This window comes from Camelus ferus, chromosome 13 (assembly GCF_009834535.1).
Source record: "Camelus ferus isolate YT-003-E chromosome 13, BCGSAC_Cfer_1.0, whole genome shotgun sequence".
Taxonomy (NCBI): domain Eukaryota; kingdom Metazoa; phylum Chordata; class Mammalia; order Artiodactyla; family Camelidae; genus Camelus; species Camelus ferus.
Genome location: NC_045708.1, coordinates 28,071,237 through 28,097,608, shown reverse-complemented (window position 1 = coordinate 28,097,608; position 26,372 = coordinate 28,071,237). Strand labels below are relative to the sequence as shown.

Below are 26,372 nucleotides of genomic sequence, written 5' to 3'. Positions count from 1 at the left end.
GCAGCACCCACACCTCGGACCAGTGTGGTGATACCAATCACCCCAGGGATGTGGCTCCAGGCAGGGGGGGGTGGGCAGCCACTCTTCTGTCCTAAGCAAAGATAGAACCCTGCTGAACATGCACCATAGATGAATTTCAAGTGTTCATAACTCGTCTGTGTCAGATACGTTTGGAGATTCCAAGAGGCCTGGTTATAAACAGTATCAAACAAATCACCAGGAATGACCACTGTTTATCATCCTGAACAAATATCGTTCTAGTGACTGTTACGAAGTTGTTAGGCAATCCAGTCTTAGGCATCTCTTATTTATGTCCAATTTTGGTGAATCCGAGTTAGAAACCCCTGAAAAACACTGGACGAGATGAATCAGCTGTGAGAGCAAGCACCACAAAGATGGAACAGAGCATGGACTCGTGTCAGGAAGGAGCGCTGGTCAAGTTCTTGGCATTAGCGAGGGTCTGGTCTTGACTGTGTCCTTAGTCAGCAAAGCCATACTCTACCTCGGGGCTGGGCAGCTGGAGGTCAGGATAGTGGCTGTCCCTGACAGGGGTGCCAGCTTTACTGTTTACCAACCAGGGTTTGTCATAACAGCGAGAGAACTGAAGTGGAGTCTGTGAAACGGAAATCCAAAGGGAAGGACGGGAACAATTGAAAATGGAACAGAAAGGGAGCAAATTGGGAACATAAAAAAAATAAATAGAAAACACTAAATTTTAAAGAAACAGAAAACAAAATAAAATGCACATCAGTCCAACGGGATGAAAGGGACCAGGCAGAAAGGCAATAGCATTCTTCATCCATAACCCATCATAACAACCTTCTCTGTTAGCTCCAGCTGCACAGACAGTGCCTGGATTTTCAAGATTAGTTAACTCTGGACGGGCTCAAACTTAAAATGGGAATATGTGGAAAGAAGAGTATTGGACTTAACCACCCGAGTTCTATTTCAATCATGTCCTCTGAAGTTGTGTTAAAGATCCGTATCTGTGCACCACAAGGGCCTGGCCAGCCTGGTCTAGTAGGGCTTGGTCTGTATGTCTTCAAGTTCCTCTCCTCCCTGGAGTCTTTCACAGGCTACACTGAACTACAGACATCTGAGAAGATGGGAGCCAGGCAGGAGGCCACCGTGGAGGTCGTACGTACCTTGGAACCACTGGCTGGGGTGGCTGGAGAAGATGGCATGGATGTACAGCTGTGGTTACTCTGACTAGCACTGGAGCTGGAGCGGGTAGGGGAGGCTGCCCGAGAGGACGGTTTGGACCTTCGACCCCGAGATCGGAAAGGAGTCATTCCCTGGGATGCCCCTTCAGGTAGGATGAATTTCTCTCTAAGTTCGATGTTAGTTCTACCTCGTGCTAAAAAGGGAAAAAACACACACACATATGATGACAGTTAATCTTAAAAATATACGTATCTTTGATGGTCATACAGCTGCTTGACCCCACGATGACCGTTATATAAGTTACAGTTTAGTACCACCTAAGGATTGTTTTAAAATAGGGATGAATTCATGATTTATCAGTCTTGTCATGATTCTCACCCAAGCAGACACATTAACTAAAAGCCCCATGGTGCGCTGTAATACAGAAGTCTTTGTACACAAGGCGCCACCCCATGCTGCGGTCACGATCTTGCCCTGCCGCTGTCCCCCTGGGCAAGCACACTGTAACTGGTCAAGGGAAAGCAGATGCAGCAGTTCACAAACCTCTGAGGTTAAGTCAAAACCCCTCTTTTCTCTCTCATGGTACATGTGTACTTTTTGCTTGACTTTTACAGGATACACGGTAATGGAACAGTGAAGAAAACCAGATCACTGAAATCTCCATCGTCTAGACTCTTCTATTTGAATTCAGTGGATAACAATCCTAAAGAAAGGGGTCCAGGAACTCAGTCCAGTAAAAAGATCAAGATGGTATCTTTAAGAAGTAAACATGTGGGAGGAGAGAGAGAGAAAAAGATCTAGACCATGCACGAAACTTGCCAGTGAGAAACGGCTGGGTGAAGAGCTGCAAGCGAGGGAACCCGAGGGCACACCTGCGGGGGGAGAGGGTGTCTGGCTGGAGAGTCTGGAAGCAGCACTGAAGACCAACAGTGCTCTCCCAGGGCTTCTTGGAGCCCCTCAGACCAGAACCCAAAATTTGGATTCGCTCAGAAGATACCAAGTAGAGCCAACACAAATGTTTAATAAATGTAAAAGATGTGTCATTCTTTCCTATATTAGAGTTTTTACATTGGCCAGAAACTACAAGTTCAGAAGATTTCAGGTAACTGTGCCCACCCTTTCTCCTGCCCAACCTCAAATGTCCTCAAGAAATTGGAGGAATCTTGGTAGATTTTAAATCAGGTTGCACGGGTGTCCAAGCAGAGGGGTTCTTAATTACTAAATCAAATCCAAAGTCTTTTCAATATGTTAAGTTGACATAACATACCAAAGTATCAGGTTCAAAGGGTTAGGATATCAAAACTTCCAAGTCAGAGTCCAGGCTCTGCCACCAACTGGGATCCTTCCTGCCCTGGGCCTCAGTTTCCTCAGGCTCACTCGAGATGATCAATCAAGCTGACTGATGTCTAAGAGTCCTTCTTGTCTGGACAGTCTAGGATTTCTGGCCTCTGGAATGCTAAGCTGTCTCCCTTCTCAGGCCCCAACAGAACATGCCCCTTAAGGTTCGTTCCTTGGCCCTTGGTTCTCTCATCATCCATTTTCTGGACATCAGCACTTTCCTCAGTATCTATAGTAATGATTCTCAAAGAGAATTTCCTTCAGCACTAACCTGGGTACTTCAGTAAGACTTCACATCTCTAAAAACTTTACCTTGTGTTTGCTAAGGTGCCCAGAACAACGACAGTCACTCAGCAAGCATGGAGACAACACTGATGAGTGGGAATTATTATTCAGATGAGCACTGGGCACCCCAAAGAACTGTTTGTGGCCCTAAGCCATATAGAACTTCAGACATGTTGTTTAAACTTGGCGGACATTTAAGAGTTCACTTCTGAGCCAACTATCCCAGAAAACAACAGAGTGATACCAGAGGAAGACTCTGAATGGCACTGCAGATGAGGGCAATGACATTTTAAATGTAATATGACGACAGTGACAAGTTCCCCATGCACTATACAATTTACAAAGTGTGATCATGTGTAATACTGCTCTAGACTCTCATCAGTGACCAGTCAGCATCCCCACGTCACCGACAGAGGCAGTGAAGCATTCCTAAAAGCTGAGGTCACAGAAAGCCGTGGCAGAGCCGGGACTGGAGTTACCCTTTGCCCGCCCCTGGCTCCTTGCATCACCACCTACACTGACCCATCCCACTCAGGCTTCCATCCCCACTACACCACTGCAATCACTCTGGCAAAGGTCACTGACAATTTCTGCCTCAGGAGGATGCTTTTAAATTGTAGAAAGGTTGGAATCTACAAAAAACTACAAACAGAATAAAAACTGCTTTATTGTACAATCTAGGGGACAGCAGTATTAAAAAGTTGCTGTCTTTGTTCCTTTGCACAATTGTGTGTGTGTGTGTGTGTCTGTGTATACATGAAAGATACAAAAATATCAGGAACATTCCTCCATGCTTGACAGTGTCTTTCCAACTTCAAGTAGCTGCAAAGTATTATTTCGACATACATGCATAAATTTATTTAACCAACCCTATGTTGTTTATAATTCTGTTCTATAATCCTATTTGTTTGTAATTTTTTAAACATTGTATACAGTGCTGTGACAAACTACTTGTAAAAAGTTTTTGTGTCCATGCTGATTTCCTTAGGATAAATTTCTACAAGTGGATTTGCTGGGGAGAAATGCACACTTAAGGTTTTTGATACTAGAACTTATCTATAACGTTTTATACCAATGTATACTCTTGAAAATAATGTATGATTATGTCCGACTTACTTCACTCTGGCCAATGCTCTCTGTATTGAGTGCATACACACATGCGTATGTGTGCAGGTCAAAATCCCACAGTCGGACAGGTAAAGACACCTCTCTGTTGCTGTAATTTACCCGTGGTGGAGCTACTGACTGTTCTCTTCCTGAGACACTTTCCTCCCTTGGCTTCCAGGACCCCCGAGCTCCTGCTTCTCCTACTTCTCCTCCTTCTCCCGATTACTCCATCCCACCCACGTCTTAAACGCTGATGCTCCCCTGGGTTCTGTCATAGTCCCGTTCTCCTTCTCAGACTTTCAACCCAGTGATGAGCTCATCCACCTGAGACTCCAGTGCTGTCATATGGTAACACCTGACTCTCAAATACATCCCCAGCACAGACCCCCTCCCTGGATGTCAGAACCTCACACACAATGACTGACTAGACATGACTGAGGCCAGAAACCTGGTTGCTGATGTAGGTCCCTCCCTCCTGATGGCAGTTCAGTCTACTGTTGAGTCTACTTTCTAATGCTTCTAGAATCCTCCCCATCCCGGCCCCAGCCTCCCACCACCCCTTACACTCACGTGGTTCATGGAGCACCTCCTCCACCCCAGGTGATTGTAACAGGCTTTCAACTGGTCTCTTTGTTTCTCACCTTATTCCCCACCCCTCCCTCACTCCTCATTCCCCAGACAAATTTGTAATAAAAATCTGATTTCTCTGAACAGCTCCAAATCCTTCCATGGTCTTTCACTGCTTACAGCAGTATGACCCAAATTGAGGTTTCTGAAGGGTTTCTTACAAAGGAGAGTTAAGTAAACGCTGTATGCTGCATTTCTCTCTCTAGGAGAGCCCTAATGTAATCAGCACTTTATAAGCTCTGAGAAGTCCTGCAGTAAATAAACCTGCTCAATTTTAACTTGGTGTCTTCCAAATGTACTTGGTCATGGTTTTTGTTGTTGTTGTTGTTGTTGTTTTTTGAAGATCACATCTTGGGGACCAGATCCTAAAGGCAGCCTTTTAAAGTTCAGTTTTTCAACCACCAGAGAGACCATAATTTGCTAACGGAATTATGCTGGCCACCTGATGTTCGCTAGAATAGGCCTGTTAGACAAAATTCAGTCCTATGGTTTAATGCGTGTAACAGGATGAAGAGTTCTGCAGGTGGGTGATGGTAGCACAACAGTGTGAATGTATTTAATGCCCCTGAACCATACACTTAAAAATGGCTAAGATGGTAAGATTTATGTTATGTGTATTTTACATGATTAAAAAAAATCAGTTCTAAGCCAGACTATGTCTTTTAAATCTTCATAAATGAAGTTTTTCGAAACCTGCAGTAAAATTTTGGGGAACTCGTATGCCTGATGCTCAGAAACATTCATGGAACCCTAGGGCAGAGGTGCACCTCGTCATCAGGCAGGGGCATTGTTTTATCTCCATCCAAACGCCATGATTTCCTTTGCTATGGCTCAATCTGGAAAGTGAAATCTCCAATTCTGGCAGTACCAGGAACCTGCAAGGCGAATACTTTTACTTTTTACCTGTGGCTAAAGCAATGTGCAGTTTGAGATCGTTTTCATCTCCTTGAACAGCTGTGCAAAGGCAGGTACCAGATGATTGTGCAACATCAGTGCTACAACTCTGTCCTAAACTTCATACTGTCCTCAGTGTAACATTCTCTGTGGTCCAGAGAGCCAAGGAAATACACACACATGAGGACAAACCTACCCCAAGTGGTGCTTCCAGAAGCCACCGTAATTCCTCACAGAACCCTAGACAGCTTCAAGGAACTTTTCTCTTTGTGAGGTTCATGCCCTTCCAAGACACCTATATCCACCTGGGCCTGAAAGTGCTCCCCTCCTAGCACAGTTTTCTATTTGATTAGAAGTGGCTCATCCTGTCTGCCACTGGTAGAGTCATGACATCCAAGACTGCTGGGAGTTCTTGACTCTGCACCAGTGAAACGGGGATGAAGGCACTCCTGGAAAGGCACAGAGGAAAGCCTTACCTTGTTTGCTCCAAGGACGCTGAAAAAGACTACCATGTTCCATAGAAAATAGCTCCTAGACGGCCCTCCCACATATCCTTGGGGTTTCAATTTCTAGCTAGTAAGATAAGGACAAAGCAAGCAGTGCTCTCCGTGGCCAGCAGCACAGGGTTACCGTAAACAGAGCAAGTAGAGCAGGCAGCAAACAGGCAAAGATCCCAAATGTCACATGCAGTTATCTCCCCTCTGATTGTTAAGTTCACTCACATGACATGAAAAATAAAACCTTATCAAAGATTGGGAAAGGGGGAAAGGAATAATGTTTCACTGACTTCAGGTTAAAATGATATGTATTGATCCTCATTTAAAACAAAGAGGACTTTCATGTCAAAGAAACTGGTTTGCAACATAATTCAGTTCTAAAACTGATTAAATCCACTCCAGTTTTTTATCAGAATAGGTGCTTTTAAAACTATTTTATGAAAAAGAAACTCCTAATGAAAACTGTTCTATTATTACCCTGGTTACTGGAGTAAACGTAGAATGAGTTAGGAGGAACTATTTATGAGCAAAGCTGAAGTCACGTGAGAACCTTTAGCTTTACATGTAAGTCGCCATGTAGCAGGACTGTAGACATTCCTGCTAGGTTAGTAAGGAAGCCTTACTAATTTAATTACGCAGACAGAACCAGTAAAACACATATAAAAAGAGGTGGTTGTGGGTTTCTTAGCCTCTGAGACGCAGGATGTTGGTCAGAAGCACATCCTCTAGAGCCAGACTACCTTGGATCTGAATTCTGTCTCTGCCATTTATTAGCTGTCTGTCCTCGGGCAAGTTACTTAATTTTTCTAGGCTGCAGTTCCCTATTCTGTAAAATGGAGACAATAATAGTACCTACACCTCAGACGGTGTGTGTTATTATTTGTTAAGTGCTTATAATAGTGTGTGGTATATAAAACTATGTAAGTATTTGTTAAATAGAAACTCAGAACAAATTCCATGGGTTCTGTCTCAACAGACATATTTTATGTTTTGTCAGCTTGTAACAGTTAGAAAAGCTATGGTTTGGCTATTTCAAAGCATTCATAAAGGCAGCAGATACCACAGAGTCAAGAGTTTAAGAAGCAAAGCCATTCTCAGTGGGCTGGGATGTGGGTAAGAGGGACAAAGCTTAAAAGCCAACCTATGGGAGACTGACTGGAAATCGAAGAGCTGGAATCAGAGCGCTTTATTTTACTCCCAGGATGGTGAACTAGAATAAAAAATATATAAACACAAAGAAACAGAGCAGGAAATGCAGAAACTGGTCAAGAAAGACAAATTGGCAGACAGTGGGGGAGCCTCCAGTATACCCACATGCAGCTCGGCTAACAGGAAAAAGGAAAGGACGCAGTTGAAGGGGTTTAGCGACTGGGATTTGACCATTCCCCGCCTGCTCGGCCCTCGCGCACCCAGAGCTGCAGGTACCGTCACTCACATTACACTGACCGCTCTCCTTCGCCTGGGGGCTGGCACGCCAGCCTTTTCATGGTTAGCAGACGGACACCCCATGAACTTGCTTAGGTGATCATCGGCCTTACAAGGGCCTAGGCTCACTGCTAGGTGTTCTTTATTTCCCCTCCTGGTCCAGGGAGCTCCCAGTCCTCCCCTACATGAGAGGGCCCAATACCCTTCCCGAGTTTCAGATGCAGACATTATAGGCAAAGGCATCTGCAGACTCAGGGAACCTAAAGGGCTTTATCAGGCTCTCTCCAGGCTAGTGTTAATGTAGCTCCTCACACTGAAACATTTGATGACACTAATAAATTCCCAATTCTCGTTACTGTGCCCCTTGAAACCTGTCTCCCCTGACAGCATCAGCCTTTTCTGCTTTCTCTTCCTCGTCTACTCTGGCAGCCTGAGTTCTAATCTTTGCTAGTGGGATGACAGCCAGGCAGCTTAACCACAGAATAAACAGACCCCACCAGCAACACCCTGTGGAAGCAGGAAGTCAGTGTCGAGGGCGTAGCTAACCAATAATTCGTGCCAAGTTCGGCTCCTTACCTCGGCAGGGGTCATTTTTCACTAGAAATTCATCCAGAGCCATCCATCCTCCACCAACACGGACCATCACTGTGCTGCGCAGGATGCGGACCAGCCGCAGCTGCTGGGAGTCCCCGAACTGCAGGGCCAAGGGGACATGGTGAGTGTGGTCACCCAAGCAGAGCTAGACTTTCTTTCCAGAGCAGACTGTATTCAGACGCAATGACAATTTCAGTTTTGGAAAAATTTTAACTCTCACTACTTTACATTTTCACACACACAAAAAAACTTAAAATATGGAAAAGCCGAAACCACCAAGCTAAAGACCATTACTTTGACATACTTTCTATTGGGATAAAGTTAACCTCTGATGGTCATGACCTGCACCAAATGTGAGTGTGGAGGACAGAGATTAGCTCACTTTGATTCTTTTAAAGATTCTGCCCAAATTAAAACCGAATAATAAAATTTTTTATTAAGCTAGTTTGTTTCCATAAAAGAAAAGACAGCTCTAAGGTGGATGTCAACTTCTGAATACAGTGTGCTCAAAGTTAAATGGAAAACAGCAAATAATATTTCAAGCCTTAAGGAAACCCTTGCAAAGCATCATCATTATTATAAGATTAGAAGAAAATGTGATTTTTCATATCATTTTCAGAAATAAACCCCTAAGTATTCTAATTGTGACACCACCAGCAGAAGATTTTCTTAAGTTGAAAAAATGATTGACAGTGTTATACTAAAATTTAGTTGAAGAAATTAAAATTTTAATCTACCATGCTGATTATAAATAGTATTCAACAGTCATTTTGGGGATGGTAAAATAAGTATGACTTTCTGGTTTTTTTTTTTTTCTTTTTCATGCCTAACATTCCTACTTCCCAGCCCTGTTAACAATTACAGTTTCCCATGGCATAAATTATCTTCTTCCTAAAATAAAGAGGCAACAAAAGAGAATCATGCTGAGATCTTAGAACAAAAATCAAACACATGGTTAGAGAAATGGAATTCCTACAATTATTTAACTCAAGGAGAGTGTTGGGGAGGGGTATTTAATCACTTACTTAGAATTTTCAAAGTTATAAAGGAGAAACACAGCACAAAAATTGAAAATGTCAGAAAGGATGTATGAGCAAGACACATAACCAACCTCCCTCAAAATTAATACTTTTGTGCTAAGTCTCCATATTACTTGGCACTGAGTCAAGCGTACTGTTTAGGTAGGCAAGGTGATGGAAAAAGTATCACCCTCCATCCAAGCCCTTTTCTTTGAAAATAAAAATAGTCCTACATCCTTCATCTCACATGGTTTTTAAGTGAAGTGACTACAGCAACAGCATGGTGTAGTGCAAAGGGCACTGAAGTGGGGACCCAGGCATGTGAGGGAAAAAATGTCCTGTCCGAGGAAGGAAGCTGCCCCTTTGACCTCTGCAGCTGCCCTCAGTCACCGGCCCAATGAGTGGGAGTGGGGAGGCCCTCTGGGAGGAACTGAGGTCCACCAGATTCAGGAGCACTGGCCTGAGTAACTACTTGGGGTCTTCCCTGTTATAGGTGAGGGAAGAAGGAGACAAGGGCCTATGTGTCCCCAGAGTGAACCAGGAAGGAACACCAAGATGTACTTTATTTTTACATTTCACTTGACAGCCTTCAGAATTAATCCATTTATTTCATTCTCTTTTCCCCCTTAATTTCTTACTAAAGCTCTCTCTGAAAGATTCTAACTTGCTCTTACTAAGCTAAGGGGCAAAAAAAGTTTGACCCAAGCCAGAGGCCAAAGTGGCTGGAGAAGACGAGGCCAGACTGATGAGTGTGGAAAAGGCTACAGAAACTCTAAACACGGGGACCTGCATAAACCTGGCAGAGCTGGGATGCCAGTGAGGCAAAGATCTCCCAACAGAATCTCAGGGGCAACTGGAAGCTCTGTTTCCTTCTCTTAAATGGAAAAGCCCTTGCAGGGACTTCTTGCAGGGACTCCGACATTACTAGTTCTGTGACTGTTGGAACTGTGATCCTTAAGGCCTCCGATGCCTCATGTATAAAATGAACTTAAAAAAATTTTATTTTTACTTTATTACACTTTTGTTTGTTTGTTTCGTCTTAGGAGGAGGGGGGTAATTATTTGTTAATGGAGGCGCTGGGGATTGAACCCAAGCCCTCATGTATGCTAAGCAGGCGCTCTACCACTGAGCTAGACCTGCCTCCCAAAATGAACTTCTTAATCCTGTTCCCAACACTGGAACTAACTCATCTGATCCTCTGCTGGTCAATGGAGTAGTGGAGGAACGCCTGCCTCAGTGCCACTTTCGAAGGGGTCCCTGGTACTCACATGCAGTCATCAGCAAACAGGCACAACCTTTAGGTACCACTCAGTGCTCTTATGCAATGATTTATTTAACGCTAGTTTGACTGTTTTCCTTTTTAGTTTCTTTCTATCCTTTGTTCTTCCCACTGGCCCAGAATGTTACTGTAGTTAGTGATTAAAGCAGTGCCTGGAACTTAACGTTGACTGAGGGCCTCAAGTCAGCTCTCATCACAAGACATATTTTACTCATGCAACTTCCTTCCGTTCGAAGACATAGGACCCCAGAGCCCTCAGAAAGGTCAGAGTTACCAAGTGGAGTCAAAAGCATTCAGTCTTTTTTGCAAGGCTAATTTGATCCAATTAGATTTTGGCTGGCTGGTCGTAACTGGCAAACTTCAGACTACAGCCAAATATGATTTTTAAACTTCTCACATACCTTATAATTACAAAAATACAATATAAGCACAAGTAATTATAAATGTTAGTAAGGTATTTAAACAGACTGAGTACCTTAAATACCCCAAGACTTTTTTGACTTAGGGTACATAATAAAATTTGTGTTAACTGTCAAAAGACTTGGGTATAAATCAGAATTGTGCTGTCTGGTATTCTGACTTCCAAAACAGAAGGACGAGACTGGGCTCTCTGCAGAAGTGGGACGGACGGATCCCAAGGCTTTAACTTCCCCGACTGGTACTTATGACTCAGCTCAGCATAGTATCGTCCTCTTCAGCGAATCTAATTTTGAATGGAAAATTTCATCTCCTTTAAAAAAATATGTACTTAGGTCCTTCTGCTTCTGAGACAGCTTTACAATATGAGCCATGTTAGCACTTCTCCACTTGGTAAGACCACCGGCTGTGACACAGGCATGCTCCAGATTACGTCCTCTCCCCACAGCAGAGAACAGGCAGCATTAGCTACACAGACCATTTCCACCAAAAAAAGAGAATGTTGCAAGGCACACTGTACCTGATTGCCGAGGAAGAACTACAGAGAGTGAGTAAAGGAGGGAGGAAGTGGAAGGGGGAAAAAAAAAGAGAACATTTTGTCAAATTAACACTAAGGAATGAAAATCATGTAATCATGTTACCAGTTTCAAGAATAATGACACACATGGACCATATTCTTAGTGAGCTCTTGCCCCCGGGACGAGGTTTTAACAGGCTGAGAAGACCTAACTTTTCCATTCTATGTTGCTCCTGTGCTCCTGTTAACTCGCTTCTCTCATAAGTAATAAAAACAAAAAACAAAAACAAAAAAACACAACAACAAAACAAAAAAACACAACAACAAAACAAAAAAAGCCAAGAAAACAAAACCCAACAAGCAAGCATAAAATTGCTTGGAGCTTTATCAACTCAATGCCCTGGGCTGGATCCAAGGCAGAGTCTCCCAACACTCCACTCCTGGCTCAGAGCAGCACGGTGTGGTTCTGGTGTACTCTGAAGGCATTTCCGACGTGCTAATGGAACCTCGATTTCCTGTTTCTAACTGGGTACCTGTAACTGTGCCATCTGAAATGGTCATCTAAATCCCCTTTGCCAATCCTAGATCTTCTTAGGATTTTGAGAATCCTGACAAGCTGAATACATTTTAGGAGCCCTGTCACAGGTCCCTCCTATGCCCCAGCCTGGTCCCCAAACTAAAACACAGCATGGTTCACTGTCAGTTCTGGCCTCACTCAGCACAGCTGTCCGGGAGACTGTGAGCAGGCCGAGCATCCCTCGGGGCCTAGCCACTTGGGCTCACAGTGACCAGTTCTTTGGTGGGAATGGTCAGTCATTAGGTAACAGTTTCCTTATCTTACGGTAAAGGTGACCCCATTTCCTTAAAGACCTTGGTCAGCAGTGAAGAGAGGCCTCTGTAACGTTTCCTTTATTGGAACTCAAGCACAAGCTCCCGTTAACGAGACAGGGCACTACTTTCCAGATGGAGCTACGTGGGGCATGAAGCTCTGCTCTCAGGACACCTGACATTTGACACCTATTGAGGCGAGGGTCAGAGAGTGACCATATCTCAAGTCCGCTGGCTCTGGTCCTCCTTGGTGGCAGGAAGGGGGGATCATCAGACTGCTGTGTGTCAGGCTGCTTGCACCTGTAAGGGCCACACAGGAGGAACGGCCACCACACGGGACTGGTTTTCTCTTCCTTACCCGGTATTTGTTCTCTCCAATCTGCTCCACCTGAAACCTTTTTGCACATTTGCACTGAGCCACTTGTCTTGTGACCTATTGGTTGTGAACAACAAAAAATGAGAAAAGTGTGAAGGGTAAAGCAAGACTTCCTGTTCAGAGAAACAAAGACTTTTACATGTAATCAGAGAAGCTCTTCATTATGTATTTTTTAGGCATTTCAGGCTTTTGATACACACATTTGTCTTCAATTGTGAGTCTTACTAACCAGATACTCAGATACTGAGTATGAAAGAAATTCCCAAGTAATGATACAACATATTCTTCCATCCTGCTTCAAAATTCCTTCAGTGATGTGCCAATGTGCATGCATCAGTATCAACGGACTAATAAAGCAAATCATGAACTGACTTGAATTTCATTCAACCTGGAGCCCGAGATTGCCCAGAAGTCAGCCCCGGAGTGCTCCAGGCCAAGCCCAAGACCTGGCCCGCTGCCTCGCCCAGCCCAGCATCAGCACATCCTGGATCTCTATGTGCTACTAATGAATTTGTCCTTTTCAATGTGATACAATTCTTAACTAGGCAGAAAGCTTGGTGGGTACACACCATCTGAAACATTACTTCACATTTCACCCTTAAATGCTACACATGAAGATGCTCTCCTGGATCCTGAGGCTGGATCTCAGGACTGAGAGACGAGTCTGTTCCAAGAGGCATGGTGTCCTGGAGAGAGTCTCTGTAAACTTTACAGCACCACAGAGGCAGCTCACCTGACTGACAACTCATCGAGATTGAGCTACAGCTCAATGGCCAGAAATCCACTGGGGTAATGCCATCCAAAAGGGGATCCCCAAACCGAACTCCACATAATCATCTCCAACATACATGCTGAAGGGCTAATGTGGCAACTGCACCCAACCAAACTCAGGACAATAGAAACCGATGGTTAAAAACGTACTCAAATGCAATTATGTCCCATACCTCATCTTCAATTTTATCTGCATCGGTTGTTGGTCGATAAGCATCCTTATTGGGATGGAGAGCAGCCACGAATTCATAGTAATCAATGTAGCCATCCCCATCTCGGTCAAAAATGTCTGCAACAGCAGTCATCTCTAACTTGGTAGTAGGGAACTCTGGAGAAAATTAATCACATTTTGGAACATTAAGAGGGCTCACTTGGTTGGTTGGAGGTTACATAAATACTTCTTAGAAAAATTTGTCTTGATCTTTTTCTGAAAAACAATACATGCCCACTTCAGAGAACTAAGAAAATGTAAAATATTATAAAGAAGGTAAAAATTACCCTAAGAGAAGCCACAGCATACTCAGTTGCTGGCATTTTCACTTACGGATTCATCCACCTGCAACTTAATAACAGATCTACCAACTTCAAAATTTATTTGTCCACTCCACTATTATTGGATATTTAGATTATTTCAGAAGAGTGACAATTTGAAATTAACAGGGTGAAATTTTACTATGTTCAGATTACTGCCTCAGATTCTTGACAACAGCTTTCCAAAGGAACTGTTAATATTTACAGAGTGATTTACTAAAATGTAAACTGGACCATATTGTCTTAGATGGAAACCTCTGGTGGCTGCCCACTATCTCTAGAATAAAATCTGATCCCTTCATGATGGTCAACAAAGCCCTGCATTACTGGCCACGTCCTACTCTTCTAACTTCACTCTTAGCATCTCTGCGGTCCTGACACTCCATCCCTACAATGTGCCGAGTTCACTGCCGTCTTGGCACTCCATCCCTGCTGTTCCTCTGCCTCTCTCCCCTGAAATCCTGACATGGCTGGATCTTTCTCGTTAGGTAGGTCTCAGATCAGGTATTACCTCCAGACAGGCCTTCCTGGGACACCCGTGTGAAGTAGCACAGCAATGAGATGTGCTCTGTGATACTGGCAAGTCATTTAACTACTTTCTGCCTGACTCCTGCTAAAAATAAATGAGATCATACACTTTGTAAGCTGTTATACAGATGCCAGAAACCGGTATTATGAGGGGTGTAATGCACATGATAAATGTAACTAACATTGCTGTATGTTATATATGAAAGTTGTTAAGACAGTAAATCCTAAGAGTTCTCATCACAAGAAAAACATTTTTTTCTGTTTAGTTTTGTACTATGTGAGATGACGGGTGTTCACTAAACTTACTGTGACAGGCACTTTATAACATGTAGTTCAAATCATTATGCTGTATATCTTAAACTTACACAGTGCCACACGCTACTTACAACTCGATAAAACTGGACGGAAAATAAATCTGAATTCCTATTGAGAAAAAGAAACTGATATTATGAAAAACTTATTTTTAAAAACATTTTACAGGTATACTTCATTTTATTGTGCTTCATGGATACTGTTTACACACTGAAGGTTTGTGGCAACCCTGTGTCGAGCACGTCCACTGCTACCATATTTCCAACAGCATTTGCTCACTTTGTGTCTCTATGTCACATTTTGGAATCCTCACACTATTTCAAGTTTTTCATTATTATATTTATTAAGGTGATCTGTGATCAATGATCTTTGATGTTACCACTGCAAAAGGATTATGACTCACTGAAGGCTCAGATAATGGTCAGCATTTTTTAGCAATAAAGTATTTTTAATTAAGGGATGTATTATTTTTTTAAAGTAACACCACTGCACACTTAACAGACTACAGTAGAGTGTAAATGTAACTTTTATACGCATCGGGAAACCCAAATATTCTAATGGCTTGCTTTACTGCAGTACCTGCTTTATTGTGGGGGTCTGGAACTGAACCTGCAACATCTCCAAGGCACGCCTGTACTCACACCCGCATTATTCACAAAAGCTAGCTCCTTACCTGAAATTGTTTTGCTTACCATAACGAGTCAAACGAGACCTCTTTTTTTTTTTAATCTCAGCAAAATGAGATTCTTCTCTTCATCAAAACAATAGACCAGTTTTACTAAGCAGTTACATTACTTCTTCCCTAAGACTGCAGCTCCAACTGCAGAAAGACTGTTTAGCCAGAATACTATTTTGTTTCTACAAAGTAAATGCAAGGAATCCAGGTGTGACCTGTGTTTGGAATTATGACTGGACTCACTGGATGCTAGAATGCCATCGATAAACTCCTGACGTGTTATCTTCCCATCCTGGTCCTTGTCAATTCGTCGGAAGAAATCCATCACCCGAGACTTTTTGTGATTCATCCAACGCATATACTTTTTCCTCCAGACATCAAAGTCAAAGTTGGCAAATTCCTTCAACTAGACAGAAATCAGAAGCGTCAATAAGACCTAACGTTTGGCCCTCAAACAAGCCCATAGCATACCCAAAACCAAAACTTTCAGACATCCAGCAAAGCCATGCGGGCCTTCAGAGGGGGACCAACAATGGTGTCTATGTGTTGCCTCCTTTGTGAAGGCACAATCTGCCTCCTGCATGTAAAGCCACGGTTATTTACATGAGCTGTGGTGTAATGGAGCAGCAGGAGAAACAGTAACTGAACAACCACCATGGAAAATACGGAGCACAGAACAGGAATGGGTGGAGCCAGCCTTGCTTTCCCTTGGCACTTTGTCAAAGGATTTATCCCCTTACACATAAGGGAAGGGATTTTCTCCCAGAAGAGAAGTCAGCACTCCTCACTTCTATGATTTTGAAAGGAACTCTGATCACACAGTAGGCTCACGTTTCCCCTGTCTTCTGAGATAATTTGATTTCCAGCTGGAAGCATCAAGAATCCAGTCCTGCACCCAAGCTCATTTCTCTGAGATGGTGCCAGAGGGAGAGAACTGCCCGTCTGACTCGCACGTTAAGTATTTGGCTCTGAGAGACGGCAGCAGGCCTGTGCAGTGGGCAAGGTGGTGTTGAGCCACTTGGACTATGTCAGTGATACAGACTCAGAATGACTTAAACAGTGCAGCAGTTTCCCCCTTGGTCTTTCAAACTCCAAAGTTGGAAGGAATGGGGGAAAAAAGAAAAAGCCAAAACCAAATTGTTTAAAACTCAACTGACCTACAGAAATAACAACAGAAAACACAGAACACTCACTTCTGGGTATAGCTGCTTTGACACGCACAAATAAAAAGAATATAAAACATATTAGAGGTTTGTTTTAGAAACCAGGAAGTGAAGTACTATATTTTTCAGACTGGTCAACAATAATTCAAAAGAGACTTGCTTTTCATAATCTACTAAAGAGTAATAGAATAACAAGACTATAAAAAAATTACGCTTATTTGATAATTGTGTAGCTTGTATCTTCACATAGAAGGCTCACTAACGGTCCCTTCTGTGACAAGCACCACACCTGGTGGTAACTTTGCAAACTCATGCTCCTGATTCTTGGCCAGCCAGGTGCTGAGGAGGGCTGCATCACAGGCCGGACCCCCCCAGACGGGCTGGCTGCCCGCTTCCCACCACCAGGTGCTACGGCCTACTGTTGTAAGTTTCCTCACACGTGTGTCTTCACCCAGGGGCCCCGAAGGACAGAGCACTGGCCTACACAGGTCTGTTCCTACTTCTGAAAAGCAGGTCAAGGCACACAAGTCATGCTCAGAGGGCCTCGGGAGGGCTGTCTTTTGATAAAAAGTCGCTCCCCTCCAGGGAGGGTGCTTGGCAGGGCCTCACCTCCTCCAGCCTGTCCAAGGCGTCGTTCAGCCTCCGCTGCCGCTCCAGTGCCAGCAGCCACACCTGCTGCCAGCGGGCAGAGAGCTGGTTGATCCGTGGGTTTTTTGCTTCCGATTGTGAAAGGATTGGCATGGGAGGAGGTGTGGGCTGACTCAAGGACTTCCCTGAAAGGAAAAATATCCACAAGATTACAAAAGCTGGTTGTGTCAGTTCACAAAGAGAAACTGCCACATGTATGAACCTAGATCTTTATAATGATGCCCGGTCACTAACTGACAAAAGAAACATGGGACCTGGCAACATTCAGACGTGGAAGCACACTGACTTCAAAACTACTGATGCTCCTCCCTAGCCAACAGGCACTGTCTCTTCTCTTCAGTCAGTTCCGTCCCATCTTAATGAACCCAGGAAATGTCAATGGTGCTACAAGAGCTGATTTATTTTATGATGAAATTAGTGCAAACCAAATGTAAACAGTCAACACTGAAGACCAAAACAAGGGAAAGGTCACTGCAAAGACTATACTGCTCCAAAATTTCACACCAGTCCAAAACATTGGGAGTCTAGTTACTATCTGCCAGTGTAAGACAAGAAAAGTGAGTTTCAAAAAAAAAGATTTTTGTTCAAATCCAATACAGTTTTTGAAAATGGAAAAGAGACGTCTGCTGGGCACGGGGGTAATGCTCATCCTTAGTGAGCAGGAGGGCCACGTCCTACACAATAGGCTGAGACGTACTGCTGCCACCACGGGACTTCTCCATGAAAGGTGTGTGGGCCGGCTCTATGACCTTCCTCTTATACGTTTTGGTGACCCGGTCCACATCAGGCTGCTTGCGAGTCATCTCCTCCATAAACGTCTGTTAGAAACAAACAACGAGAAAGAGTTGAGAGTTTTCTTGAACTAAGCTGGAATTAGGGACCTTCTTACTAACAAGGGCCAAGCCAAGACAAACTGGAGATGCCTCCGTTCAACTGTCCCAGTCCCTTCAGGAAACATGACTGATAGGTACTTCGTCAGGTGTTGGAGGCCTGAAGGAGTTAAGACACAACTCTGAATCCCAGAAGCTCACAGCTAAGTGAGGAAACCAGGCAGTCAGAGCAATGAGTGGCACCCAGGGTTTCCAAGGAAGGCCTAGGATGGGCACCCAGAGCCCGAGGTGGCGAGGAAGGCTGCCCGGAGGCTGGACCCGAGCTGTGCACTCTAGGATGGAGAATGAGCCAAAGATGGGGCAGGGCGGTCCCGTGGAAGCCTGACAGTTCTGATCACTGGCTTGAGCTGAGGATGTAATCAGAGGAGAGCCAAGAGAGACAGCTAGAGAGGCAGGCAGGAGAAAGACCCAGAAAGGCTTACTGTCAGGCTAAGGAACTGGGATTTTATATTGAGAGCAATGGGGGGGTTGGGGGGGTGGGAAGCAACTGAAGGATTTTGATCCAGAGAAGATTGGATCTCTGTCTTAGAGCTACTGTTCTGACCTCAGTGTAGGAGGCAGGGCATGGCAGGGCAGAAAGACAGGAAAACCACTGCAGTAACTGAGGCAAAATATGGTGAGGGCCACAGCCAGAACAGGAGAGGAACCAAGAGGTATTCTGAAAGTAGGACAGACAAGACCTGATGACTGGCTACATGCATGGGGCACAGAAAAAGGAACAGTCCTGGAAGAACATCCCAGGCTTCTGTGCTGGGTGCCTGGATGGGCGAGGAGAGAGAAGGCAGGCAGGTGTGGCAGGGCAGGGCGGGGTCAGGGCGAGCAAGCAGGGCTGAAGCGGGGTTTCCGAGCTGCCTCTGGCCCGCCGCATGTCCCGACTTCAGGAGACGATGGTGCTGCAGGCAGCACGGCAAGGGAGGTGGAGCCCTGGGTTTCCAGGCGCTGGCTGCAGGTGCAGGACCGACACAACCCCAGCGGGGGGAGAAGTGGGTCAAGAATAGAACTTTGGGGAACAACATTAACAAGTGGACAGAGGGAGAGAAAGCAGCTAAGAAGAATGAGAAGTGAGAGAGACAGGAGGAACACAAGATGGGGAAGCTTAAAGGCACAAGGAAGAGGGGATAACAGACGGGAGGGGGATTGGCCTTGATGGAAGAAGAAAACCTCTCACTCAGGAGAGAAGATGTCAATGTAGGTACACATGACAAGAAGTACAGGGAGTCCCCTTTGACAAATTTACATACTCTAAACACACCATATATCCACAGTATTACTAAGCAAGATCACGCTTGCGTTCGGTGTAAATTATCATAGTTAAAAACCACACTTGTCTCCTCAGGATGTGAAGATAGCTCAGTGGAGCTTTCCTTCATTCAGCTTAGTTTGATACGTTGTTGGCCCATCTCTGGGTTCATGCAAGATGTCTTTCTGAGTCCAGGTGTAATGGGGAGGGGCTGATGGGACCCTGGCTCAGAGGCAGGTCAATAAAACAGGATGTTGCAGGCCGATTTCTAAGCTGGGCCCCAAGACTCCTGGTGGACAAGTCCTGTGTCATCTCCCCCTCTTGCATGTGGGCAACACCTGTGAAAAGGATGGGTCATCATTCCCTGGATCACATTTCATCATATACGGTCTGTCAGAGCAGGATGGAGGGTATCCTGTTGGCTGTAAAGACTGAAATGTGTGTTTTGAGAGAGCTGTGTGGCTGAGACATGAGGGTGGCCTCTAGGAGCCGACAGCCAGCAAGAAAAGGGTCTCAGGTCTACAACAGCAAAGAAATGAACCATGCCAGCCACCTGAGAACCTGAATGAGAACTGCAGTGCCAGCTGTCACCATGATTCCAGCCTGGTAAGAATCTTAAGGTGGGGGTACCCAGCTAACTCGTGCCCAGATCCCCGCCCCACAGAAACTGAGACAGTAAGCCAAGGAAACACACGACCACGGGGTATGGTGAGGATACCTGATGCTCGGCGATGAGGGCTTTAACTCGGTCGATGTTCTGAGGGATCGGCTCCTGATCACGTTGAATGAGGGTGGTCTCGGCCCACTGGATCCAAGCCAGAAGTTCTTCCAAGAGCTCGGCGTTGGCCACCAGTTCTGACAGGGCAGCTTCGAGACGCTGCTGGTGCTGCTTGGCCCAGGTCAGGACCTGGGGGAGGGAAACACCGGCTCTCAGTCAAGCACATCCCCTTGTTTTCAAAGCGTTTTGTGAGATCCTAACAATGACTTTTGAGGGGAAAGGCCAGCCAAGTAGTCAAGAGGCTTCACTCTTACTCTGGAGACAGAGCTGGAGTAAGAACTGAGCGCTCCTGAAAGCATGTGCGGCGTGTCCTACTGGACACAGAGCTTCTCAGGAAGGAGGAAGAATATACAGTGTGTCCACGGTGAACACGTCACAACACCAGTGCCGCTCTCCCAGACTTCTGCACATTATCAAGAAGTCACTACTAAAATGCTAGCTTAATTCTTGTTGACATAGTCCTAGTGACCGAGATTCCTCGTATGGGACCATGGGGGAAGCTCCGTATTTTTACTGCTATACACCCGTTTTGTTGGGTAGGTGTAGTCTTCCTCTAAAACCAGGAACTTGCCTCCTCAAAGCGAGCGCGGATGATGGTGATCCAGTGTTTGATGGTGGTGATGCAGTCAGGATGGCAAACGGCCAGGATGACTTCTCCCATGGCCACTGCTGTGTTAACATCCACTCGCTTTTCTTCCACTTTCTTCATGAATTCCTGAGCAAAAAAAGATGTGAAACCAAAAACTTAAGAAATCTTCTCCAGCAGTACTGTCAGGTGACACTGAGAGGGAAAAAAAAACCAGTGTGTTTCTTGACTCCCTGTGTTGACACAGACATCCAAAAGCCTGTATTTAGGTGTCTCTGGCATTTTCTCTCCAGTTTTAAAAGACATGGGAAATGAGGGATTGACACAAGAATGACTTTCTCTGCACAGATGATGAGACACAGAGGCATGACCCCTTCCCCAATCTGAGTGAGTTTCTCTCTTTTTATAAATTCCTGTTTGTATTCATGTCCACATATGTAAGCAGTATTCGTCCTGGACAAATACAATGACAGCTACAAGCACTACAACATTTAAAAAATAACGAACGTAGCAACAAAACCAAGATTAAAATCTCAGTGGGAAACACAAAGATTAAGAGAGAAAACTTTCCCCACCTTGTTAGGAGAGTCACACTGAGGCCCCAGATGCTGCATTATATTCTGCAGCTTGGTAAGCAGTTCTGGGGGTGCAGATCAGGGCCGGGAGCTGGGAATAGTGGGGAAGTCACACGAGGTGTGTACAGGTGGAGCAGTCCGCATTTTCCTCTATGTAACACAAGCTGTTCAGCTTGTTTACAACCAATATGTATCACTTTTGTAAAAACTAGTGGATGAGTGATCTTTAAGGGGTCACAAAACCCACCAGTCATTTCCCTCTCATTCCTGCTAAACCAGTACGCTGGGCCCATTTTGGTTTTGGTCCTTTTCATGAGGTCTGTTGTTTTCAAGCAAAAGCTGCTTTCTGCTGGTGGTGGGGCCGCCCTCATCGTGGGCGGCAGGGGTCCCCGCACCCTAGGGCTGGATTACCTTGTGAGTGTCGATGAGAGACTGCAGGGCCTCTGTGTCATCAGGAAGCGCTCCCCGGAAGCGCAGCGTTTGCTCTGCTTCAGAAAGCCACTCCAGCAGCATGTGGACCGTGTCCCGGAACTCCTCTGCCTGAAACAACCACGCACAAGAGACTGAACTCTCTCTGCAGCCAAGGTCCTGAACACGGGTACGCCAGGGAGGGGCCTGGCCTGAGCTCACCAGTGTATCACAGACACCTGATGGCCCTACCAAAGCTCCACAAAGGCATCTTTCACTTGTGCATTTTTGAAAACCAACTGAATTAATTATTTCTCTAATACGAATGAGAACATTTAGAATATCAGGGGTTTTTTTAACCATTTTCTAGGTGACTTTGTTTTATTTTCTTTTTGGGGGGGGCAGCATAATCAGGTTTGTTTCTTTATTTTTAGAGGCGGTCCTGAGGATGAACCCAGGACCCTGTGCATGCTAAGCATGTTGCTCCACCACTTGAGCTATACCCTCCCCGCTAGAATACCAGTTTTGACTTTATGTTCTTTAAGAGACTGGCTGGAATGGATCCTGATAAAGAGGCTAGAATGCATCTGCTCAGATCCACCCTGCCCGGCTGTCCCAGCCAACTCTCTGACCTGTCTCAAGGCCTGCTCAAGCCGGCTCTGTTTGGAGACAGAGAGTTTACACACAGTGTCCCAGCGAGTGCTCAGTTCCTGGAGCTGCCCCTTCACCCAAGTGGTGTCGTCCCGACTGTTCTCAATCAGCTCTCGGCCTGACCGCTTCAGGACCTGAACGGTTCCTGTTCGCTTTCCCAGTTCCTTTTGGAAGACCTGGAAAAAGAAAATGGGAGAATCAGAAATGTTTTGAATCCAAGAAGCAAAACAACAGAGAAAGTTACCATTTCGTTGAGTTCTCCTTGGTGGGTTTCAACCATGTCTTTTACACACAGAGGGAGGCAGGACCACAAGTAAGAGTGAACCACCGGAGGACGTGGCTCTGAGTATGAGCCACCTGATTTTGGGTAAGTTGCTTAACTGGAGACTCAGGCTCCTCATCCGTGAAATGGGAATTATGTTACACCAGCATTTCCAGAATTGTGGGAGTTCAGTAAGAACCCATCTGTCATGCACATACTAAGAATCTGGTGTAACTTCAAGTGAAGCCGAATGCTTTGTGTTGAAGCAGGAGGATGTGTGCAGCCCAACAAACAGGCGGAGGCGACACTACATGTTGGTCTGCACGGTGCTGGCTTGTCAGGTTCTGAAGTACTTTAAAAAAAGCACTTACTTGCATTTTAAGGGATCAGTGGAATGGGGGGTCTTAAGGGTCTCCTGAATGTAAACTCATTTCGACTCAACTGAGAGACACAAACAGGAAGGGGGTGGGGGTGGGGCGCAACCTCAGAGTGAAGTTTACACATTGGCAAATCTGAGTCGAAACCAATTTTGGAAAATTCTTTGTGACTGATGCAGAAGCCCAGCAACAGTCTTATTTAAACACAAGAGAGAGCAAGGAGCCGCCTCTCCAACAGGCAGAGACACAGATTCTTCCAGACTTTCCTTCTAGGGGAGCCCCAGCAGGGGAGCACGAGCAGAAGGCACACACAAGGCAGAGAACCCAATGGCTTTGCCCTCCACGCAGACCAGGTCTTGCCCCTCACCTTGTGGGCATCCATGAGGTTCATGACCAAGTCCAGGTCCCCGTGCACAGGCTGGTCCTCAGCCAGCTGCGGCTCCACCTTGTACAACCAGTCGACCAAGGCCTGCAGAGCGTCCATGAACTGGCCTGAAAACAGCAGGGCCTCCTCCAACTTGTGTTGCCTGAGAAAAACACACAATAAAATAAAATAAAAGTGATTCTTTAATAAATGGCCCACAGTTCTGACTGCTGAAAGGGAATACTGCTTGAACTCTATATAGAGAGGGACTACTGTGTTAGAATAGTTAGAGGTACTGTAAAAAGCAACTAAGAGATGTTTAGACATTTTTCATCAAAGCAATCTCTAGAATGGGTTAAGCACAGTGCAGGAGACAGGTGTAGATGCCCTCCCTTTGGCATCTTAAGAGTCCAACTGCTAGATACACGGACATACCCTACAACTTGAGGTCTTTTTATTTACATTACACCATTCCCGTAGAGGGTGACGGTTTCATTAATGATCTGGAGCCTGGAGTTCAACTCCTAGCTTCCAATGGTTGTGAGACTCTGAGCTGTCTCTGAATCTGTCACCTCATCTGAAAAGTTGGGGTTGCAAATAATACAGATTCCATAATGCTTACCATAGCATAGTGGGTACAAGTGGATAAAAGTACAACTTTCAGAACCAAATCGCCTAGTTTCAAATCCCAGCTCTGCTGCTTAGTAGCAGAGTGAGCATGGGGGAGTTAAGAAACCTCTTTAGGATGGTTTCCTCATCTGTAAAATGGGAAGAACACTACTCATACTTCAGTGATTGTTATGAGGATTAATGAGCCTCATGATGGTTAAATGAGATAATACATCGGAGGCTTTGTACTGCACCCAACACAAGAGACACTCAGTGAGACAGCTACTGGCGTTACAGATTGGTGATTTACATGTCTGTTTACTGTTCGTTTGATTTTATAGGCTTCCCTCTTTGTAATACAGTAAGGCTCAAGTTTAAAATGAGATAATTTTAATAAATTTTATTCACTCTCACTGAATTAACAGGAGATATCAAGATGCTAGAAAACCTGTTACTAATGCATTAGCTTTATTACCCTTTTACAGAACCCTGTTACTGTCTCTTGGTTACCTCTGGGATAACATACAGACCCACGAAGGGGACATTCACGCTCACCTCTCCACAGACTTGCCACAAACAGTATCCCATTTGTCTCTGACTTCTCCCAGTAAGTTGTCGAGTTTCTGAGTGTCATCAGGAAGCAAAGTCTTTTCTTTCAGTGCTCTGCCTGTTCTAATTGTGGTATCATACACAGGCTGTTTGCCTCCAAGAGTTTTCTGGAATTCCTGATTCCAAATTAGAAAAACAAAAACAAACAAAAAAAAACCACAACACATGCTTAAAGTCAGAAGACATCCAGTTTTCAGGGTAACCAGATATAGGATGAATATCACTACTTCTTGAACTAAAATGAACAACAGCTTACCCCGAAGAAATCTGTAAGGTTTTGTTTGTGCCACCAGTGCACAACCACTTCTAAAAGCCCGCAGTTTCAGCTGGCTACTTCCACAATCACTTTGTATGAAATTAGTTAAACGAGCAATTGTAATGGTTAACAATGTCTAGGTATAAAGTGGAAGGCTGGCTTTATGATCTTGACTTTTTAACATTAACTAATTAGTTCTCCTCTGACTAGCTCTGACTTTTATTTTTAGCAAGCTACAAACTTTGGTGAATCCCAAGCTCAGGACCCAAGAGCAATGAGCTGCTGTACCTTATGCTTAGAGAGCTGAAGTTTAATTTTGTCTGGGTCGTTGGATATCTCCAGTTCTGAGTCCAGGTGACTCTCTGCATCTTCTAGCCAGTCAATCAGTTTTTTCCAAGCTTCATGGAACTAAAATTGTGTAAGAAATAAGTTACACCAGGAATGAGAGTGCACACCACACAGCACTTTCTGTGAACCAATCTGGAGACTCAACACATGCAGCTTAAGGTTGTTCAATAAATTAGTATCTTTCTTTTGCAACTTACTTGTTTTGCCCTCTTCCTGGCATCATCCAGCGATCGCCCTCTGTCAATAGATCGCTGGACCACTTTCTCCCATCGAGACTGGACGCTAACCAACAAATTCTTGATGAGAACAACGTCCTGCTTTTGGCTAAGGAACTTCAACTGATTCCCAGTTTGATCCAGCTCAATGATCTGGTCTCGATGAGCATTTACTTCATTAGCAAACACCTGAAGGGAAAATATCACTCTTTTTAAACTGGAGTTAAGAGAGAGGAGCATCTCTTTCAATGGGTACTTTCAAAAGGAAGGCAATATCGTAATGCCATGGTTACCTTGTGTTCCTCTATCTGGGAGAGGACGGTGTTTAGAATCAGGCTGGGAGGAGAGGCAATGTTTAAACTCTGCTCTGCGAGAGTGAGCCAGTTGATAAATTCTTGCAGGGAATTCTGGAATTCTGTTGCCAGGTTGAGGGCCTCTTCCAGCTTTGACTAAATTTTAAGTAAAACACACACACGCACAAAAAGAAAAGTGCAAATTCAGGAATTACAGCTTCAAGGACAAAGGCATGAATAGTACACCAAATGAAATGACTTCTAAAAAGGAAGCCTCATTCAATCAACCTCTAAACATGCCTTGTTTGCAAAGAAGGGGACATTCTAATGTTATGTCTGAAACTGAAACAACGGTGCATGGAAAAGGAAAGAGCACAGTTTGCAGCTAAGCTGCTTTCTCTGCCGTTCCCTACTTCCTGGGACATTAAATAACAGGAATAAAGCCATTCAAGCCATTCAGTAAATGTAAGTGAGCAGACCCTTTAGTGGTGACAGCTGCAGGATCTGCAACCTGCTTTGGGCAAAGTCTCAGTTTCCTTTAATGTCCTTTTGGTGGCATAAAAACAACTGAATGAAAAGCACTTTACTGTGAAGATGATGCTCGCTGCAATGCTCTCTGTTTAAATGTTTTCAGAACACATGGCACCTGAAAATGCCTGAATCTGAATGCTTATGCTACAAGCAGTAAAAGTAATAAAATAATATTCTAAGCAAAAATGTGACATTACATGTAAATTTTTAGTCACTTTGCTCTAAATCAGAAGGGCAAAAAATAGTGGCTCATTCAGGGCATGTGCTACTCTCCATGAGTACGTCCCAGTTCCACAGAGTACACGTGCCGTCCTCGGATACCTCTACCCTGAACACCTGGTGATGGCCTCTGCCCCTGGCTGGCCACCAGGCAGGCAAAGTGGA

The 26,372-nt window shown here is 44.7% G+C and overlaps 1 protein-coding gene across 1 annotated transcript in view; it reads right to left on the bottom strand.

The window, feature by feature from the left end:
- The window catches only part of MACF1 (microtubule actin crosslinking factor 1), a 311,201-nt gene that overhangs the window by 4,453 nt on the left and 280,376 nt on the right, over positions 1-26,372 (bottom strand). Inside the window, 18 exon segments of the mRNA XM_014560572.2 lie at positions 503-613; positions 1,146-1,357; positions 7,914-8,031; positions 11,167-11,184; positions 12,350-12,424; positions 13,312-13,466; positions 15,429-15,591; positions 16,958-17,121; positions 17,694-17,814; positions 19,845-20,033; positions 20,476-20,619; positions 21,477-21,605; positions 22,106-22,300; positions 23,131-23,290; positions 24,292-24,461; positions 24,890-25,009; positions 25,147-25,353; positions 25,458-25,613. Of these exon segments, the coding sequence (XP_014416058.2) occupies positions 503-613; positions 1,146-1,357; positions 7,914-8,031; positions 11,167-11,184; positions 12,350-12,424; positions 13,312-13,466; positions 15,429-15,591; positions 16,958-17,121; positions 17,694-17,814; positions 19,845-20,033; positions 20,476-20,619; positions 21,477-21,605; positions 22,106-22,300; positions 23,131-23,290; positions 24,292-24,461; positions 24,890-25,009; positions 25,147-25,353; positions 25,458-25,613 (2,607 nt within the window).